This window comes from Trichosurus vulpecula, chromosome 3, assembly GCF_011100635.1.
Source record: "Trichosurus vulpecula isolate mTriVul1 chromosome 3, mTriVul1.pri, whole genome shotgun sequence".
In the NCBI taxonomy this organism is placed as follows: Eukaryota; Metazoa; Chordata; class Mammalia; order Diprotodontia; family Phalangeridae; genus Trichosurus; species Trichosurus vulpecula.
In genome coordinates, this window is record NC_050575.1 from 397,150,486 (window position 1) to 397,172,174 (window position 21,689).

The 21,689-nt window shown below is 41.9% G+C and overlaps 1 protein-coding gene across 4 annotated transcripts in view; it reads left to right on the plus strand.

Annotated features, from left to right (window-relative positions):
- WDR59 (WD repeat domain 59) overlaps nucleotides 1-21,689 on the plus strand; it is a 68,588-nt gene that overhangs the window by 3,280 nt on the left and 43,619 nt on the right. For 2 of the 4 annotated variants that reach the window (XM_036750957.1, XM_036750958.1), the window contains exons 2-5: nucleotides 9,731-9,780; nucleotides 11,869-12,004; nucleotides 18,677-18,762; nucleotides 21,028-21,108. In XM_036750957.1, the coding sequence (XP_036606852.1) occupies nucleotides 9,731-9,780; nucleotides 11,869-12,004; nucleotides 18,677-18,762; nucleotides 21,028-21,108 (353 nt within the window). The remainder of the gene's footprint in view (nucleotides 1-9,730; nucleotides 9,781-11,868; nucleotides 12,005-18,676; nucleotides 18,763-21,027; nucleotides 21,109-21,689) is intronic. The other 2 variants (XM_036750960.1, XM_036750959.1) reach the window with 1 other exon arrangement.

Consider the following 21,689-nt stretch of genomic DNA (forward strand, 5'->3'; position numbering starts at 1 on the left):
AGAATCTCATATGATCTTTACAACAACTGTGTTAGGTAGTTGCTATTACTGTCTCTTTTAAAGATGGGGAAACTGAGACAGGGACTTGCCACGGTCACACAATAAGTGTCTGGGGTTGAATTTGAACTCAGGTCTTCCTGATTCCAGGCCTGGCACTCAATCTACTGCACTACCTGCTGCCATGTGAGTAAAGGGTGAGTCAGGACGAATCTGACTTCAGTCAGACTCTGATTTATACTGCATTTGTGGGCCTGTTTAAGTCATGCAGCCTTTTGGAGTCCTGGGAAACTCGAAAGATATGAGGTGTAGATCTTCACTGGTGGAGGGAATTTATTCATATGGAGCTCCTGTATGAAATTTAGGACCAAAAATACAGGCTTTCATATGCTTTTGTTCATGTTACCCACATTAGGTAACCTCTGCCTAGAGTGTCTTCCCACCGCCTCTTCTCTTGAATATATAGGAATCCCTTTAAGTTCATCTCAGATACTGCCTCCTTCAAAAACTCTTCTTTGGCCGCCTTACCTGCCTCCTACCCTCCAACCCCCTTGCCTCCACCTCACATAGAACTTGGTTTTGTAACTTGAATGTGCTTATAGAAAACCTCCCTCCTCTTCACATTCTTCATCTGTAAAATATGGAGGTCTCTGAGGTCCCTTTCATCCAAGGATGTGCTGGAACCGGCTTAAACTGGCTCCTAAGAGTCGATTGTTAAATTTTCAATGCGAGCACGTACGCATTGGAAATTGGTAATTGCTACAAATCAGGGCTTGGCTTATTGTTTTATTGATTGTCTAGACCTGAAAAAGTGATAGACAAAATGTAATGATGCAGATTAAATTCAAGGGTGTGTCCCGCATAAATCTTCCCCCATCCCTTCAGCCCAGCCAGTTGTTAAACATTTGCCAGCACACTATTGCTTTCATCGCCAGGTCCGTGATCCTGTAAATATTGTGCATTATTTCAGTCTCTTTTAGTGTCTTATCTCCCTTAGGCTATAAGGTCCTTCAGGGCGAGGACTGTACTTTACCTAAACTTTATGTCCCTCAGAGCCTGGCTAGTGTTCTCCACACAGTAGGTGCTTAAATATTTGTGGTGCTTTAGACTTTAGAGCTGGCAGGGGCAGTCTGTTTCAGTTCCTTCGATTTTCAGATGAGGTTAGAGCTCAGATGGCTCGGCTAATGGATTTGCCAGGTGGAACAAGGTAGGGACAGTTGAGATTTAAGCCCAGGGCCTCAGGCTGCAACTCCAGTGTTACCACATGGTTTCTGCCCTGTAAAGCAACAAAAAACAGATGCTGTTCCTTCCTTAGTAATAAAGATGAATGGATGAAAAGAGCCCCTCATCAGTTTCTTCGTGGTGCCTGGGACCCAGCTTCCCATAAGGGATTTCAGTCATGTCATTTCTCCCAGAGGACGCTGAAGTGCTTTGCACTGGCTCTCACAACATAGCTGATTGTTGGGGTAGGCTTCTCCAGGGAAGCACAAGGTATCTAGGGGATAAGAACAGTGTCCCTATTTATGTTTTTGTTGACTGGCCCCCTCATTTTACAGGTGAGGAAATGGGGCCCAGGGAGGTTGTGACTAGCCACAGGTCAGCCAGCTAGAAGTGCCCAAGGTATGTCTTGAGTGCTGGTCCTCTGCTTTCAGAGCCAGTGTTTCCATCCGTGCTGCCACAACAAACCTGCCCATTCTACCTCAGACCTGCTAATGTGGAAGCTGCTAATCTTCAAGCCCTTCACTTCTCACCAGAAACCCCAGTAGCCTCACCCCCACTTTTCAGTGAAGATGTAATTCAAGCAACCTGCAGTGAGGCTGCTGGCATATAGATCAGGAGGCTATGAAGTACTACCAGAAATAATTACACCTAAAGAGCAGTTGTCATAATAGCCGGACAAAAGAAAATTTGCCTTTAACAGCTTTGTGGGAGTTTTTCTTTCTGTAACCTTAGCAGTTAGTAGGAATTAATATGGTTTTTATAGTAAACCCAGGGATAGGGAACCTGGGGCCTGGAGGGTGCATGTGGCCTTTCTAGGTCCTTGGGTGTGGCCTTTTGGCTGAGTCCAAGTTTTACAGAACAAATCCTTTTATTAAGGACCCAGAGGGCCACATGCAGCCTAGAGGCCCAAGTTCCCCATCCTCATCTTATTCTATTGACTAGACTTTACATCCCATTAGTCACTTCTTAGAAGTGCAGAGTCACTTGGCCCAAGCCCCTCATTTTAATGGTGAGGCAGTTGAGGTGCTGAGAGCGTTTGGCTCACCCCAAATTAAACAGCTGGTAGTGACTAGCCTGCCCTTCACAATCTTCTTTCTCTGTGCTTTCCTACACAGAAAGAAGGGGGGACAATTGAGACTCCTTTTGTTGATGTTTTGATATAAGTAGCCAGATTCACATTAAATGTTTTCGCATATTTCTTACGTGTTTTCACATCAGTCCTGCCCTTTTATAAATGCATTTTCAAGTGGCTTTCAGAAAGTTGCAGTGAATGAGTCCTGGGTTTGGATTAGGGTTTTTGTTTTTAATTTTAAGATTCATTTATTCTGTGAGAAAGTATCCTGTTAGGTCTGTCACCAGTTAGTGAACAAAAATGGTGCCCAAGAACCAGTTATTTAAGTAATCCTTAGGCATAGATTCATGCCACTTCTGAGCTAAAGAGTCCTTTAAGATTACCTAGGTGGGGCTTTGGGAATTTGCATATGTGAAGGCCTCAGTCTCCAGGAGGGAAGTAGTGGGGAAGTCTTGATGAAGTGCAGAATTGGTAAACATAGACCAATGTTACACATAAAGAAAACCATTGTACAACTCTCAAGCGGAGGGAGAGTGTAACACCATACAAAAATTTGTGGAATGAGAATCAGAGAGTCCAGGATCAGTGTCTGTTTCTGCCACCTAATAACCAGTATTACCTTGGACAAGTTACTTAGCCTCATGGGGACTTAGGTTTCTTCATCCTTGTAATTAAGGGAGTTGGAATAAATGGTCTCTAGGGCCTCTTTCAATTCTACATTTGTGATCCTGTGGTGTGGCATTCAGTGTTTAGAGGAAATTGCTTCCTGAAAAAAAACCTTTTTGGAGTACAGGATAGACTTGGAAAGGAGAACTGGGGAAGATGTTTGGATGCTAGGGCACAGGAAACCCCTTGATAGGACTTAGACGTCATTAGGGAAAGAAATGAATTCTCAGGAGACTTTTAGAGGTATTTAGGCAAGAGAAAGCAATATGAGTTTAGACTTTGGGATCTTAAATGGCCACAGGGCTGTGTCCTTGGCTCTTTCCTAGTTACAGTTCTCATAAAAGTCAGTAACTTAAATGAAAACAGATGATTTGCTTATCAAATTTGTGGATGACAGGTTAGCAGGGATCATTGGATGGCAGAAGCAAGGATCAGAAAGACCTTGACCAGGTAGAACTGATCAAAATTAAATTTAACAAGTATGTTCAGTACTTAGGTTAAAAAAAAAACCACCACTATGAAAGTATAGGATGGGGATAGACTGGACTTAACACATTCAAGTGAAGCTCACTGATTCGTCAGTGAGACATAGCTATGGGAGGAAAAAAACCAGCAATGACAAAAAACCCGAACCTAAGCAGGCTTGGTCAGCATCAACAAAGTGGTATCTAGCTGAAGAGAACTATATCTTCTCTGTACTGGTCCAGCGCATAGGGGGTTGCAACCCACAATTTAAGAAGTGCTGAACGGTTCCCAAGTGGAAAAAGGGTAAGATGCCCCGGTTAGACAACACCTGGAATCCTGTGTTCATTTTTGGCATCACATTTTTAGAGGGAAAGCTGATAAGAATGATGAGAAATCTCAAACTTTGTTACGGGGTTGTGGTTGAACTACATGAGAGGTTTCTTAAAAATTTAAAGTCTAATCATTTAGAAGGGGGAATAAATTTAATCTGTATAGCTCCAGGCAAGACAAGGAAACAGCTTTAGGTGTGATATCAGGAAAAACTTCTGAAACTGAAGGGATATCTACAAATGGAATGGATTGCCTTGTTAGTGAGTCCTCCCATTACCAGAAGTGTTCTATCAGAGATTGTCAGATATGTTGTGGAAGAGAATCCTAGTTGGGATGAGAGATTGGACTGCATCATCTTTAAGGTCCTGTTCGACTCAGGGACTCTGTGATTTAAGAATTTTTTTTATTCATAGCTTTTGTTTTTATTGCCTTCGTTTCCAAATATAGCACACACTTTTCCCTCCTTTATTTCAAAGAATTTTTAAATAGGATGGAAAAAAGTTCAATAAAACCAACCCACATATTGATGGAGTCTGGCAGTGTATACAGTATTCAATACCAGTGGTTCTCTGCCATGACAAAGAAGGGAGGAAGATGCATGTTCTCAACTCCCCAGGGCCAAGCTTGATCATTACATTGCGACTACACAGCATTCAGACTTTGTTGTTGTCATAGTCAGGCATATTATTTTCCTGGTTCTGCTTACTTTGCATTTTTCTTTTTTAAAACATTAATTTCATTTTGCCTCCATTCATATCTTCTGCTTCTTTGAGCTTTTCATGTTAATTGTTTCAAACAGCCCAGTGATAATCAATAAACATTTATTAAGTGCCTACTTTGTGCCAAGCACTATGCTAAGTGCTGGGGATATAGATAAAAAAGAGGCAGAAGACAGGCCCTGCCCTCAAGGAGCTTACAGTCTACTGGGGGAGAAAACATGAAAACAAATACATACAAAACAAGCTGTATTCAGGATAAATGGGAAGTAACTAACCTAGGGAAAGCGCTGAAATTAAGAGGGGTTAGGGAAGGCTTTCTGTAGAAGGCAGGATTTTAGTTGATACCCAGGTGGAGTTGAGAGAGAGCATTCCAGACATGGAGGACAGCCAGCCAGAGAGAATGCCCAGTTCTGAGAGGTGGAGTATCTTGTTTGTGAAACAGCCAAGAGGCCAATGTTACTGCATCAAAGAGTAACTGTGTGGGAGTGAGGTGTCTGAAGACTGGAAAGGTAGGAGGGCTTAGGTTTTGAAGGGCTTAGGCTTAGGCCTTTGAATGCCAAACCTTTATGAACCACAGTCATTCCTTATCTGAAGTGGTCATCTACATTCTTATTACTATGAATATTGGGGTGCATATGGGACCTTTTGGTCTTTATTCTTTCTGGGATATATTCCTAGCAGTGAGATATATGGGTCAGAGGGTATGGACATTTTAGTAACTTTTTTTTAAAGCATGACTCCATGATACTTTCCAGAATGGTTGGGCTAGTTCACTTTTCCACCAACAGTGAATCAGTGTGCTTGTCTTCCTATGCCTCTCCCCTCCCCCTGCCCCAGCTTTGACTATTTGCATGTACTGTTATATTTACTAGTTGTGAAACCTCAAAGTTGTTTTGATTTATATTTCTCTTATATTAGAGAATTGCAGCCATCTTTCATATGGTTGTTAATACCCTGCAATTCTTTTGAGAATTGTTTGTTCACTTTTCCATTGGGGAATGGCTCTTGTTTTAGGAAGATTTCTTGAAGACCTTTTCTCGGGATCATTGTCATTCTCAGATTTGGCTACTTTATCCGCACCTCCTAGTTTAATTGATCAGAAGATGGGTGACTAACTTCCTCAACCATTATTATTTGGACCTGGAATTGAAAATTAGAGACAGGAGCATTATGTATGCTTCCTGTTGCCTTAATGGTTTGTGATTTATGAGTCTCATCATTGCTACAACCCTCCTAGACAGATAGGCATCTGTAAATATCTTTTGCTTGAGGGAAAAAAAAAATCTGTTACAAGTTCGAGGCTATACCAGTTCTGGCAAATTCTTCAACTGAAAAGGAAAAAAAACTATATAAAGTTGTACAGTGGCAGACTCTCCTTACTACTACTTTACATTGCTAGTTTTGTTTATTTTGGAAAACAGCAGAATCATTTCTAATAAAACTGACTAGAATACAAAGGCGGCATTTTAGTTTTTATTTTCTAGAAAGCTTCATTTAAAAGAGGTGGTGATGCCTAAGGGCCAAATCTGCCAGACAATCTGTCCTTTCCTAATCAGTTCATTCATTTCCCATTTGTTGGTTAAACTTCTACCTCTGTGATGAACGGTGTGCCTGACCCTGGGGCAGGGGCAGTGTTGAGAAGATATAGTCTTTGTCTTCATTTCATTAGTCTGGTTGGGAGAAGACATAAAGGCTAATGCCAGGGATGTACATTAAGGGATAACTTCTTGCAGAAATGGGTTTGAGATGTCATCTAGCCCTTCATTTTACAAACAAGGAAACTGAGATCAGACATGAGAAGTGGTTCTCCCAGTCACAGATGGTTAATGGCAGTTTATTGTAGTTTGCTGGAAAAGGAGGTTCCATCACAAAGAAGAGATGTGTGTGCAGCAGTCGTTGTGTTAAGCGTTCAGAGAGCATCAGCTAATTTCTAATAAGAATTCCGTAAGGGGATGAGGAAGATTGAGTACAGTATTTCAGAACAGCTTTCTTAGCATCTCCAGTCCCTAATTTAAGGAGATTGGATCATGTTATATGAAATTGTCTGATTCTTTTATGCCAGTGGATTTCAGTTCTTGCTTTTACTGTATGAAATCTGATAATGCCAATATTATAGTCCTTGATCGTAGGCCTGTGACAAACCGATGTTAAGAGAATTGACTTGGCTCTGATTTGCATTGATTGAATGTTTCTAGCATGCATCATTATTTAGAAGGATGAACAGTAAAGTGCTTCCATTTCTTAGAAGTTTATTTTCATTCTCTCTAGTTCAGCTGGGATTTCAAATAGTAAAGTTTGATTTCTCACTTGGTCATTTCAGATGAACAAAGCACACTAGTCCTCAGTTCCACAGAGGCCATGTACAGAATGCTGGTTTCCTTTGAAATTGAATTGGATTGAATGAGATTGTGGGCAGGTAAAACCTGCAAAGCTTTATTTTTATGAATTTCTCCCAAAGAGAAGGACCACTTAGGAATATACACCAAAGTGTAAAATATGGTACAACTGTTTCATAGTAAAATTCATCTCTTATGTTGAATATCATTTTGCTATTAGAAACTAAAAAACTTTTTCATTTTGAAAACATTAAAAAAAGAAATGTTATAAATGTTATGCAAGATATAAAGACTAAGGATACTAATATAAGTTTAAAAAGCATTGAGTGGACCCTTCTAGAGCTCTGAGTGGTGGAGCGGCAACTGCCAAAGTGGTTTCAATGCCTGGAGCTGAAGACTCCTGGAGTGGAGCTGCCCCTGCAGCCTTTGGGGAGTCTGAGACTGAGCTGAGGTGAATTTGCGTAATGCAGATTTAGGTAAAGGGAGAACTGTCTGTATCTGTCTGCATACTCTTCACTGTCACTTCACAAACTTCAGAATCTTCACTTAGATAAATGAGTGAAGGAAAAAGCATTTATTAAGTGTTTGTGTATTCCAAGCACTGAAGATACAAATAGAAAAGTTTAAAAAATCCCTGCTCTCAAGGAGCTCAGACTCTAATTGGGCATAAAAGAAAGTCTGCCTCCAGGCAGACAGAAAGGCCTGGATGTTATGAGGGTGCTTCACTGGGCGGGACAGCAAGGCCCTAAGATGGAGAATGGTTGGTGACACCAAGGGCTTCACTACTCAAATGATTAAGAGACCAATTGAAATTATTTTTAAACCAGAAAGCTATTTTGCGTACCAGATGTTTTTCAAGCCACCAGTTCTGGTCATTCTTGAGTGTAACTTTACCTTGGTCAGAAAGAATTAGACATCTTTGCTAACACCCCAGAGGTTGTCAAATGTTGAAAACTAAATCTCACTTTCACATGTGGTTCAGGGTAAGAGAGGCTCTGCCCTTCTCTCCCAGTTAAGTATGCCCATGTTAGGTAGGGGTCGATATGAGTCATACATTTTTATTCTTGCTTACTGTAATGTAAAGAATTTGAGTATGATAAATACTCTCAAGCCTAGAAGGATGGTGGTTAAAAGCAGAGATGATGTATACAGATAGTTCACCTAACATCTAGTAAGAGCCTGCTCTGCACTGAGCACTGTTCCAGTATGTGGGGATATAAAGACAGAGGTGAAAATGAAATGGTCTCTTCTCTCAATGGTTTCATGGAAAGAGACTTGACCTGCACGTAGATGCCCACTGTGTGCTATGCACTGTGCTAAGCATGTTTACAAATAGGATCTCATTTGAGCCTTACCACAACCCTGGATGGTTAGGTGCTGTTATTATCCCATTTTACAGGAGAAAACTGAGGCCGATAGAACTGAATTGACTTGCCCAGGGTCACCCTAGTCAATGTTTGGGGCTGGATTTGAACTCAGGTCTTCCTGACTCCAGGCCCAAAGCTCTGTCCACTGTGCCACCAGCTGATAAGTATTAATACAAGGTAGGGAAGGAAGTGGGGCAGAGGAAAGATCAGCCAAGGTATTCCAGGAATATTTAATAGCTAGAAGGATCAGGGAAGGCTGCATGGAGGAGGTGGCCCCTACTACAGATTACAAGTCTGCATGGAAACCGGTGGCTTCTTGCTATCCTAACCTTTTGGTTCTGCTGTCTTACCACCAACCCTTAAGTTCCTCAAGTGCCCAGAACCAGGACCAGACTTCCTGTGGAGACCTTTCATGGCTGACATTGGATTGACTGCATTACCCTCTGGTTTCTCTTTGCTCGTGTCAGAATAAAGAGGAAGGAACACCTGTCAGCCTCTAGAGCTCAGAATTGAGCCCTTTGTCCCTGATACTCTGACATCTTTCTTAAGGTTGCACAACTGTAAAAAACAGATTCTTTTTGTCCACCACTTGCGATTGTGCCCAAATGTTCATAATGGGATCTCTGTTGATAGTCTCCCAGAAAAGGCTTTCAGTGGGAGGATGGCAGTGAAACAGCTAAAGCCTGCTTAATGCAAGTGTTGCTGTGAAGGGTACCAAGAGTAGCTATGTCTAAATTGACTTTCAGACGCAGCAGGATTTGAACCTGTCCAGATAAGAGAATCCAGGGTTGTAATTGCAGTGATTAAAAGCAACTTCTGACTCCAGCCTGAAGGCAAACTCATTTGGTTCAGTGCACACTTTGGGGAATTGGATATTGAATGATGAAAAATGCCTTTCCCCAAGAACTGGAAACCAATGAAATGTCCTGGAAACTCTAGATTGAGTATGAGCTTTTGTTTTATGTTGCTAAAATTTATTCTCTGGGGGACCCAGTAGAAGGAACTCCAAGTACTTGGTAACCAGGTGTTTATCTACTTGACCTTGGATGTAGCAAAGATAAGATTTGAATACAGCTAGCTTACCCCTGTGGCACCTAAAGGAAGTCAGTGCCCCTCAAAATCACTACGCTGATGTCTAGCTTTTTGGTGGCATCAGGGTGGGATTTTGGCCTACTGGAGGAGACTTTTCTAGTTTCTCTCAATGCATCTCTGGCTTATTCAGTCAAGGTCCTAAGGGTTCCACGCCCTATGACCCCTTATCATTAACTTCCTTTTCCCATTTTTTTTTTTAGTATATGTTGAGTAACAATTAGAGTTGCCTTTTCTTGAGTTAACTGAAAGTTAAAGGAGTTTGAGAATCATGTTGAGAAAATAAGGAGATAATTAAAAATTCACCATTATAGGATCTGATAATTATTAGCCAGAAAGATTCCAGACTCTTCACCTGGGTGATGACAAAGGCACAACGAAAAATAATTAAATCCCTTCAGTTTTGGGCTTGGCTAGTTTATTTCAGCTTGTTTTTAAAATTGAACAATTGTTTATGTTTTTCAACAGGCAACTGCAATGTCTGTAGATTGTCTTGGGCAGCACGCAGTGCTTTCTGGGTAAGTGAGCTCCAAAGTTCTCCTGTTGTGTGATTTCTAGGAACTCGAGGTGTTTGATCAAGTAAAGGCTACCTTGTGTTCCCAGCAAGGACCAAGGCTCTGAATTCATAGGGGTCATAGGTTAAGAGCCTCTGGGGCTCGTTTGATAGAAGAAGAAACGAAGGGGTTATGTGACTGGCCCAAAGTCATAGGAGACTAGCTTTGGAGGCAGGCCTTCTGACTGCAGATCTGATCCTTTTCCCACTTTACCATGACCTCAGGACTCTCAAAGATTTCTCTTATTTATCCTGTGCCCACCTAAGCACCATATAAGAATAATTTGAAACTGCATTTTAATTTAAATCTTAAAACTTCAAAGTTTAAATGTATTCTTCACCCAATTTTTATTAGGGGTCACATTAGCAATTTGCCAGAAGCTCTAAGTTTGAATTGCCTTAGAAAGACATGTTGTGCTGGCCGCTTTCCTGGTCTCCATATTCCCCCTGTAGAAGAGCATGGTATCAGTGAGGAGTCCTTGCCGGTCGGTATCCCTTAACTGACTTTTCTCTGTGATTCCCCATTTACTTTTATCAGAAGTTTTACTCTGAACCTTCTCATTTCACTTTCACTGCCCTAACTCTGCTCTTCAGTCTTCATTTTCCTTTGCCTTACCTCTTTTTTAAAGGGAAAAACGTCATCTTGCCTACTTGACTTCTCTGCCTGCCCACCTCTGTCCATTTGGGGAGAGGTGTCCAAAGTTAGATCTAGTTCCTAGAACGTCAGAGTTTCTATAAAGCCTGTGATCCTTACTCATCCTCTGAGAATGTCCAACATCTTATGCTCTTTGGGATTTTGCTTGTTGATATCTGTAGCCTGTACCTTTCCTACTCTGGTCATAGAGTCTGATTCTTTAGTCTGATAACTAGCTTCTCCCATCTGAATTTCTCTTACTTCCCAGTTATTTACATGCTCTTTTAATTTACTCTTTATTCTGTTTCCTTTAAACGGAGCTGTTAGCTTTTATACTTTTCATTGGCAAACTTGCTTATCTTTATGGATATCTTGTGGTTCAGGGTTTTCTTTAGCAAAGAGACTGACTTGTACAGAACATGTTTATGCGTGTAGCAGGGACTAACACACTAAAAACGAAATAGTTGGGGGAGCAGAGTTGAAAGACTTCCTTTTGTTTTGTCCCTTTCAATTTCAAACCCGTATCAAGTACCTGCTCTATGTATCACAATCTGCTAGGTGCTAGAGATAAAGACAAAAAGGAAACAGTCTCTGGCCTTGGGAACTGGAATTCTTCTTGGGAGGGAGGAAGGGAGAGGTGTAGGTCACATACAGAGAAAAATAAAACAAAATCTTTCAAGAGGTAGAGAGCATTAACATTGTAGGAGGGAGGGGAATCAAGAAAGTCCTTCTTTGGGAGAATGGTCCTTGAGCCAGGGGTTGATCTTAGGGATTCAAGAGATATAGATGAGGAAGGAGTCCACAGCACCTATGAGGGACAGCTTCACTAAAGGGATGGAGCTGAGAAATCGAATAACTCTTTATTTCAACCTTTTGTGAACTGAATAATATCTTGCATATCACTGGCACCCAACATATTAGTTCAATTTTTAGTACAATTTACGTTGCTTTTTTCCTCATAATAATCCTTTAACTTGCTTGCTGAAAGATTAAATTTGGAGCCTAAAAATAGTCTGTTTTCAAGGAAATTTGGAGTTCTGTTCCGGGATGGTAGCTGTCCGTTAAGTAGTGTCACATGAGTTTGTTAGGCTGCTGTTTGCATAGTCACAGTGGGGTGCACTTGTCATTTGCCCATAGTGGGCTGCCTTTCAGAACGAGTAGATATCACAGAACATGAGTCACATCCAACCTCATTGTTGCCTTCATGCTGGATTGTAACCTATGTTGGAAGGGCTGCCTTCTAAAATTATGCTCTGACCCAGTTACCTGGCTGCTGTTTTGTTCCTATTGTTGCTCTTTTAAAATTCTTTGTCCTCTCTGAGGTCAGAAGAATTGATTGCCAAGTAGGTCTGGTTTAAAAGCAGGCCCTCCCTTGTGGTACTAAACCCTTGCTTATATTTGGCACCCTTCCCATTCCAGCCGACGATTCCTGTACATTGTGAATCTGGATGCCCCATCTGAAGGTCACCGCAAGATCTCTCGTCAAAGCAAATGGGACATTGGAGCCGTGCAGTGGAATCCCCATGACAACTACGCACACTACTTTGCAGCTTCGGTGAGTGCACTTTGGCAGTGGGACAAGTTAGTAAACGTTAAGGGGCAGGGTCTGTGTCCTGAGTGGAGAATGAAACTATCACTTTTCCTAGCAGAAAGTCTGTCAGTAGGGAATGCTTTCAGAGGACATCAAGTCTCCCTCCTAGAAGAGTAAGAGAGGCAAATCACTTTGAAAAAAATTGTTTTTAAAAACCCTGCTCGATCAAAGTAGTGTCATGGATGTCAAATCTTTAATTCTTTTTTTTGTTTGTTTTTTTTGTTTTAATTTTTTTATTTTTTAAATTTATTTAACATATTTAGTTTTCAGCATTGATTTTCACAAGAGTTTGAATTACAAATTTTCTCACCATTTCTACCCTCCCCCCCACTCCAAGATGATGTATATTCTGGTTGCCCTGTTCCCCATTCAGCCCTCCCTTCTGTCACCCCACTCCCCTCCCATCCCCTTTTCCCTTCCTTTCTTGTAGGGCAAGATAAATTTCTACACCCCATTGCCTGTGTATCTTATTTTCTAGTTGCATGCAAAAACTTTTTTTTTGTTGTTTTTGAACATCTGTTTTTAAAACTTTGAGTTCCAAATTCTCTCCCCTCTTCCCTTCCCACCCACCCTCCCTATGACGTCAAGCAATTCAACATAGGCCACATGTGTATCATTATGTATAACCCTTCCACAATACTCATGTTGTAAAAGACTAACTATATTTTGCTCCTTCCCAACCCATCCCCCTTTATTGAATTTTCTCCCTTGACCCTGTCCCCTCTCCAAAGTGTTTGTTTTTGATTACCTCCACCCCCATCTACCCTCCCCTCCATCATCCCTCCCTTTTTTTTTATCTTCTTCCCTCTTCTTTCCTGTGGGGTAACATACCCAATTGAGTATGTATGGTATTCCCTCCTCAGGCCAAATTGGATGAGAGCAAGATTCACTCATTCCCCCCTCACCTGCCCTCTCCCCTCCTCCCACAGAACTGCTTCCTCTTGCCACCTTTATGCGAGATAATCCACCCCATTCTATCTCTCCCTATCTCCCTGTAGCCAGAATGGACTTTGTTTTCTTTGAATGACTCAGCTTGCCTCGTTGAGCTTCCCTGGACGCTGGGGCTTACTCTTCCGGGGCAGGACCAGAGCTTCCTGTGTGATGAGTCGTGGCGCTGGCTGAGGGGAGGTGTGTTGATGTGGTCTACGCTGGGGGAGGGGCCAAGTCAAGAACCAATCGGCCCTGGTCGTTCAGGCGGTGCTTGATGATGTCAAAAACTCTATAAGAGGGGAGAGGACAGCTTGAAGATCCTCCTTTCCTTTTCCGGTTGGAGACAGAGATGCCTACAGCCGAAGCTGAGCTGCCGGTAGCAGAGCTGACTGGAGGCTAGTGGGTAATCTTCTTACCGTAGAGGGGAAGCATGTATACAATTTTGCCTTATACCATCTCGCTTCTCTGTGGCCTCCTGTTTACCCTTGTGAGGCGGACTTATTGGGCCTGGAAGCTTTTGATGAAAATATCAAAATGGGGACGCTGGTTTGTGGGATTGTTACTGTGGAGCGTAAATACATGCTTTAGTTCTCCTGCCTTCTGCCTAGAGAATTCCTTATATCCTGCGGTTCCGGACCTTTTAGGCACATATGAGATTCTCTTTGAAATCATAAATTCTGCCTTCCTAATATACTCCCTCTCTCAATATATTCCTCTCTTAATTTGATTTTATTTCTTTTAGATATCTTCCCTTCATCTTCAACTCATCCTGTGTCCGCTCTCTCTCTCTCTTTGTGTGTATATATATATATATATATATATATATATATATATACACACACACATACATTTATACATACATGCACATTCACTTATATATATATATGCATATTCCTTTCAGCTACTATGATATTGAGGTCTCATGAATCATACACATCATCTTTCTATGTAGGAATGTAAACAAAACAGTTCAACTTTAGTAAGTCCCTTATGATTTCTCTTTCTTGTTTACCTTTTCATGCTTCTCTTGATTCTTGTGTTTGAAAGTCAAATTTTCTATTCAGCTCTGGTCTTTTCACTGAGAAAGCTTGAAAGTCCTCTATTTTATTGAAAATCCATATTTTGCCTTGGAACATGATACTCAGTTTTGCTGGGTAGGTGATTCTAGGTTTTAATCCTAGCTCCATTGACCTCTGGAATATTGTATTCCAAGCCCTTTGATCTCTTAATGTAGAAGCTGCCAGATCTTGGGTTATTCTGATTGGGTTTCCACAATACTCGAATTGTTTCTTTCTGGCTGCTTGCAGTATTTTCTCCTTGATCTGGGAGCTCTGGAATTTGGCGACAATATTCCTAGGAGATTTCTTTTTGGGATCTATTTGAGGAGGCGATTGATGGATTCTTTCAATTTCTATTTTGCCCTGTGGCTCTGGAGTATCAGGGCAGTTCTCCTTGATAATTTCTTGAAAGATGATATCTAGGCTCTTTTTTTGATCATGGCTTTCAGGTAGTCCAATAATTTTTGAATTATCTCTCCTGGATCTATTTTCTAGGTCAGTGGTTTTTCCAATGAGATAGTTCACATTATCTTCCATTTTTTCATTCCTTTGTTTCTGTTTTATAATATCTTGATATCTCATAAAGTCACTAGCTTCCACTTGCTCCAATCTAATTTTTAAGGTTGTATTTCCTTCAGTGGTCTTTTGGACCTCCTTTTCCATTTGGCTAATTCTGCCTTTCAAGGCATTCTTCTCCTCATTGGCTTTTTGGAGCTCTTTTGCCATTTGAGTTAGTCTATTTTTTAAGGTGTTGTTTTCTTCAGTGTATTTTTCAGTATTTTTTTGGGTCTCCTTTAGCAAGTCATTGACTTGTTTTTCATGGTTTTCTCGCATCACCCTCATTTCTCTTCCCAATTTTTCCTCTCCTTCTCTAACTTGCTTTTCCAAATCCTTTTTGAGCTCTTTCATGGCCTGGGACCAGTTCATGTTTTTCTTGGAGGCTTTTGGTGTAGGCTCTTGCACTTTGTTGACTTCTTTAGGCTGTATGTTTTGGTCTTCTTTGTCACCAAAGAAAGAATCCAAAGTCTGAGACTGAATCTGGGTGTGTTTTCGCTGCCTGGCCATATTCCCAACCAGCTAACTTGACCCTTGAGTTTTTCAGCGGGGTATGACTGCTTGTAGACTAAAGAGTTCTATGTTCCATGTTTGGAGGGGATGCGCCAGCTCTGCCACACCAGCACTGCTCCTTCCCCAAGAACCCCCAACCCAGACTGGGCTTAGATCTTCAGCAGGCTGTGCACTCCTGCTCTGATCCGCCACTTAATTCCTCCCACCAGGTGGGCCTGGGGCCAGAAGCAGCGGCAGCTGTAGCTACCCCACCTCCACTGCCCCGAACCTTGAACTCCTTCCACTCCCGCAGCTTTTCCCACTAACCTTCTCCCCTGTCTTTGGTGTTTGTGGGTTGAGAAGTCTGGTAACTGCCGCAGTTCACTGATTCAGGGTGCTAGGGCCCGCTGTGCCCGGCTCCTGGTCTGGTTGGTCTGAGCAGCTCACGCTGGGCTCTGCTCTGCTCCGCTCCCAGCTCCTAGCTCCCAGCTCCGTGTGGGATAGACCTCACCCAGAGACCATCCAGGCTGTCCTGGGCTGGAGCCCTGCTTCCCTCTGCTGTTTTGTGGGTTCTGCAGTTCTAGAATTGGTTCAGAGCCATTTTTTCTAGGTTTTTGGAGGGACTCGGCAGGGAGCTCACTGCTTTCCAGCCACCATCTTGGCTCCGCTCCCCCCAAATCTTTAATTCTAAATTTCTTAGACGAGAATAAGAATTACTCTTTGCATTTGTGTGCCTATTGTGTGTGTGGTATGAACTTTTGTCCATTTGTAGTTAGGTGGCTGGCTGATAGAAGTGTGCTGAAGATCTCTAATCCTTGCCCACTGCTCAGTGCTCTTGAGATTGCAAAATTTTATTTGTTCTTCATTCATCTATTTATTTATATTCAGTTTAAACTTAAATACAAAATGAGAAAAAAAACAACAGTTCCATGACCACAGCAAAACATAAAGAGAGGATTCAATATAAAACGATCAATTTCTCTTTCAGACTGTTTACTTTTAAAAAACAAACAAACTATGTAATAAATACTCCATAGTTTTCAAAGCTACCCGTACCTTTTCTGTGCTTCCTTCTAAGTTTTCTTTTGTTCTTTGCTGTGCACTTTTTTCGCTCCCTGCCCGTCCCTCCCTAGAGAAGGTTACAATTAAACATGAATATATATATCCATATGTACCCATATATTCATATATACATACACGTATATGTAAAACCACACTATACATGTTTATTTTTATGAGTTCTTTCTCTGGAGGTGGATAGTATCTTCCTTCATAGGTCCAAGTCTTTGCATGTTTTTCTCCAGTCAACTTGCTTGTCATTTCTTACAGCGCAGTAGTATTCCATCACAATCACATACCACAACTCATTTAGCCATTCCCCAGGTGAAGGGCATCCATCATTTTAAGCAGTCTGATAGCTGTAAGATGGTATCTCAGAGTTGTTTTAATCTGCATTTCTCTCATCAATAATGATTGAGAGCATTTTTAAATGACTATAGTTTTGATTTCTTCATCGAAAAACTGCCTGTTCATATTCTTTGGCCATTTATCAATTGGGGAGAGATTGGGAAAATTTATAATAAATCTTCATTCCTCTTGAAGAATTGTAGATGATTCCATCCTTCTATTGAGGGAAGAAAGTACATGAATAGGTAAGAAAGATGTCTTTACAGGAAAAGGAAGTGATACTGAAGGGTGAGAAAGCTTCCCTTTCTTCTACTTATCTGTCCAAAGAATCTCTGCCCACCCCTGGCACTCGCTAACCATATGGCCTTGGGTAAGTCGTTTTACTTTCCCAGCTCTATAGTCTCCTTTTGTGTAGAGTCCCATCCAGCTCTATAATTCATTGATTCTATGAGATTGTCTCATTCTCCTAGGACAATTAGAAATATAACATTCCCTTTTTGCCAACATAAGGAGCACATAAGGGAGTACTTTCCCGATTGGTCTCAAATTAACCAGGGAACAAAACCATTCTACAGTGCTGCCTGAGACCAAGGTTTTTTGATATTGACAGCAATGAAAGCACAGGTAGCACATGAGAAGGGAAAGAAGCCGCACAAGAAACAAAGAGATTCTCTTGCCAGCTGTCCCTGGAAAGGCGTGAGCTGCCTCCAGTTGGGTGTCCTCTCAGAAGAGGGGGGAAGAATTAGCTCCTCACCTTTGCCCAGCTTCCTGTCATTTTGGGAAGGGTCCTTTCTTGTCATCTTTTGCCTTTTACCCTTTAGTTCCCTGCTCTGTTTCTGCCCAGGTTGTTTGTACCAACCTCTTATTGGATTTAAGTGTATTGTCATTGTATTTGTGCCACTGAAGATGCTGGCCAGTGGGAGGAGTTGAGACCTACCTTAGGACTGAGCAGCACCTGGCTTGTTTTTGTTTTTGTTTAAGTGATATTTTTTCCACGATTACCTGTAAAAACAATTTTTTTTTTAGTTCCAAATTCTATCCTGCCCTCCCTCCTCTGCCCCCTCCCTGAGACTGTAAGCAATCTGATATAGGTTATGCATGGAGCACTCTCCTTGTTATTCCTATTCCTGCTGTAAGCTCTTTTGGTAGGTAGCCACCCTAACACTTCCCAGAATGCATTGGGTTATTCTCTGATTTCCGAGGATCCCCGGGGCTTCACAATGACTTTGGCCTCTGTCTTCAGGCCGGCTGCAGATGAGCTCCCTACAGTAACCATCTCACAGGCTGGGTAATAGCCCGTCACTCTCCAGCCTCACTTTGTGGGAAAATCTAAAGGTTTTTAGAGCCCCAGCTGCTGCTGCTGCTGCTTTTTAAAACCATTCCAGTCCTCTTCTAGTGTTTGTCTGCTGTGATTATGGCATCTCTTAGTTCAATATTTCTTTGCCTCTCTCCTGATAGATGCTCTGCTGTAGTATTGTGGCAAATTTCAGTGGTTCTGCTTATTCCTTCTTGCCTTTGTTCCCTTTCTCTACCCCATGCCTCTGCCATTGGAAAAATGTTGATGGGCAGCAGAGGGGTGGGAAAGGGTAAGTTAATCGATGGTACTTTGTGCGGTAGCGTATAGCAAAACAGAAGAGGATCATGACCTTTGTGGAGTGGGGGTGGGAGAAGGAGAGCTCTTAATTGTTTGGGAAAAGTTAGTCGTCTTGACTGCCAGTGTTGAATTGTGCACCTGTTTACTATAGCTTTGCAGGGGAAATAACTTTAAAAGGTAAGTGGCGTTTTTCTTCCTGGTTTGAACCCTTACACCCTATGTCCTTAATTGCTTCAGTGGGTCTCTGATATCATCTGGATGAGTAATCTCTAGGCACGACTTCTTACCTTGTGTGACTCTTGTCTGTGTCCTCTACAGGAGGTACCAGTGGGACTGGTAGGCTGTCTGTCTGTAATCCCTCACTCTCACTACGTAAAGCTGGTGAGAAAATTTGTTCTGGGTATTATTAGCTCTACCCACATTGGATTCTTTTTCTTTCTTGCAAGCTTAGACTGTGTGAGAGGTTTTAAGTTTTCTTGGCCAGTTTTCTGCTTAGCTTTCTCTTTTCATTTATTGCGCATTAGAGCTTTCCTAAGCCCAGTGGCACACTGATTCGAACATTTCAACACACACTGCCTTATTTCTTGTGTTTGATTTCAGAGCAACCAGCGGGTCGATCTTTACAAGTGGAAAGATGGCAGTGGGGAAGTTGGCACAGCGTTACAGGGGCATACCAGGGTGATCAGGTAGGTAGCAGGAGCTCTATAGCTTACTGGGATGTGACTGGTCATTTTGATTCCACATTAAACATAGAATATACTCTCTATGCTGGAGCTTTCTGTCAAGTGATCCCAAGAGCTCCAAGTACCACCACCCTATTTGTCACAGTTTTCTGGGGAACTGAACTGAGAGATTGCCATCCTCCCACAGTTCCAGCTTGAGCATCTGTTTAGTGTTAGCCTCGGATGGCTGAGAGGCCATTGGCATTCCCCAAGGTGAGGGCATTGTTACAGAAAATCAGCCAGTGCTTGGGAACCACCATCAGAGGGAATGTTAAACCAAGTCCCTGAAGAGGCTTAGATAGGTACAGCCTCTTTCAGAGTAAAAGATGAAAGTCATGTCTTACTATGGGGGTGGAAGTTGAATGAAATCTCTCTATCCAATGACATATCAGAAAGATCAAAAAGCAAGACACCGTTCTTTCACCTGTTTAAGTGTTTAAGAAATTGACTGTGCTCTCTGGAAGGAGATCCATTAAACACATGCAAACCTCGTCTAGTTTGTTACATCCCAACTTGGTTCCAGATCGTTTTCTCCATTTTGCCATCCAACTGCTCCTGGGTGGGGATGGAAAAAGTCAATTTGGGAAGTGTGCATCAGGGAATGTGTAATGTGCCAGCCTTAGGTGTGGTAGGCAAGGTAGTCTTCTACAAAGGATGGTTTGGCATTTTTCCAGTGCCCTGTGAAGTAGCTATTTAGGTGTTGGGGAGAGGATAGAGAGTAGCAGAAGTCAGATAATCTTTGAAGATTACTTGTCATCTTGGTAGTTTTTCTTTTTTGAAAAGGGGTTCTTACCCCTGGGTTTCATAGACCTCTTGGGGATAGATTTCATGGGCTCGATGAATGTAGATGGGAAAAAAAAACTCTTTATTTTCACTTACCTTTAATATTTCGCTGTTGTTTTTTTCAAATATTTGTGTAAGCAACAAACATTCTTCTGAGAAGGGGTCCATAGGCTTCCACAGATTGCCACAGGGGTCCTCGATGCAAAGAAAAGATTAAGAAGCCTGGTTTCAAGGTTTTCCTGCTTCAATATTGGATACTGGATGCAGTGCAGAGGTAGTAGTACTGGCAGATAAAGCTGGACCAGGGAGCATAGGATAGACAAAGTTGCAGGAAGAAGCATTGCACAGGGGAGGTGGATTGGACCGGCTAATTTTAAAGAACATTTCCAAGTATTTGTATGCCCTGGCTAAGGGTTAAAAATTGCGCTGCTTCTTCCCCAATCCTACCCTCCGGCATTTCACTGAATAAAAAAATCTGAGAATTGGAAGTTCAGAGGGCATTGAGTGTCCCTCATACCTGATAAGTGGTCATCCAGTTTTTATTAGGAGACCTCCAGTGAGGAGGAATTCACTAACTCGTAAGGTTCTACCTCGGTTTCCCTTTTTGTAGCTTTCACTCTCTTGCACCCAGTACAACAAATTAATTCCTCTTACATGTAACAATCCTTTAAATACTTTGAAGACTGCTACCATGTCCCTTGAGTCTTTTCTTCTCCAAGCTAATTATCATCAGTTCCTTCAAGTGATCCAAATTAGAGGCCCTTCTCTGTTCTACTTGTTTTCCTCTGGATACTTTCCAGTTTATTGATGTCCTTCCTAAGATATGACTCTGATTTCAAAAATTATTGTCCAGTGGAAGCTTCAGACTTTCACCTGTAACACATGTGGCACATTTTTGATAATGGAATTTTCTAGCATTAAAAATATGTACATTTTTAGAGAGGAATATTCAGAAATATCCCTCATGCATATACACACCCTGCCCCACATGTGCTGTAGCCTAGAAAGCTGCCTCCCTTTCCTATCCATAGTCTTGGTTATATTTAAGGTTTCTTCCAACTCCAAGTACTAAAAAGTAATGCCCTGTCTTTCTTCCAAGTATGCCTGGGTTTTGCTCAAAGCAGCCATAACTGAGATGGGTTTAGAAAAGTGATTACCCAGAAAGTACTTGGGCAGGAGAAAGCTGGGAGTGGTCAGATTCTCTCCCCTCCTCCCTCCCCCTTTTTTTTGATGGCAGGCTGATGGAGTAGGTGGAAACCACAGGGAGTGGGTCTTCAAGTTTGAGGCATCTTTGGAGTCTAGTTCTTTCCCAAGAAAACTTTGGAGACTCAGAATCTGAGTGTCGGGGCTCCAAATGCAGAAAGATGGCAGCTTTCTGGAGCCTCATAGAATCTAGCTGTGACTAATCCTGTCACTCCTTGTGCTATTTGTCTCTTCCGTTCCTAGTGACTTGGATTGGGCTGTGTTCGAGCCAGACCTGCTGGTTACCAGTTCCGTAGACACCTACATCTACATTTGGGATATCAAGTAAGAACAAGTAGGAGGCATTCTTTTATTATGGGACTGTCGGGGTAGGGGGACTTTGAGAAAACATGAAAGTTGTTGGTTAATTTTTATTGATAGCCTTTTGTCATTGTGTCACAGTCATTTCTGAGTGTGGGGAAACTTCTTCTGTATTGAACCCTTCCTTGAAATGACAATCCCCCCATCTTCCCCCGCAAAAACCTAACTCACAAATGTCCCTAAACATCTCAGCTGTGAGGAGGGAGATGTCGGCTATTCAGTCATTTGAGTTTGGTTTCTTTCTACTATTGTCTTAATTTATATCGTTGTAGTTATTGGGGTTTTTTTTTGTTTAGTTTGCTTATTTCACTGGATCAGTTCTGTATCTTCTCACGTTTCTCTGATTTCTTCATATTAGTCATTTCTAATTGCAAGCAATGTTCAATGAACTTATATACCACAGCTAGAGATTTCAGCTCTCCTCCGGATAACGGGCATCTCATTTGTTTCCAGGTCTTTGGTACCACAGAGTACTGCTGGGAATGTTTTTATGGACATCAGATCTTTGTTTCTGCCTTTGACTTATTTGGGGATATACTCTTAGC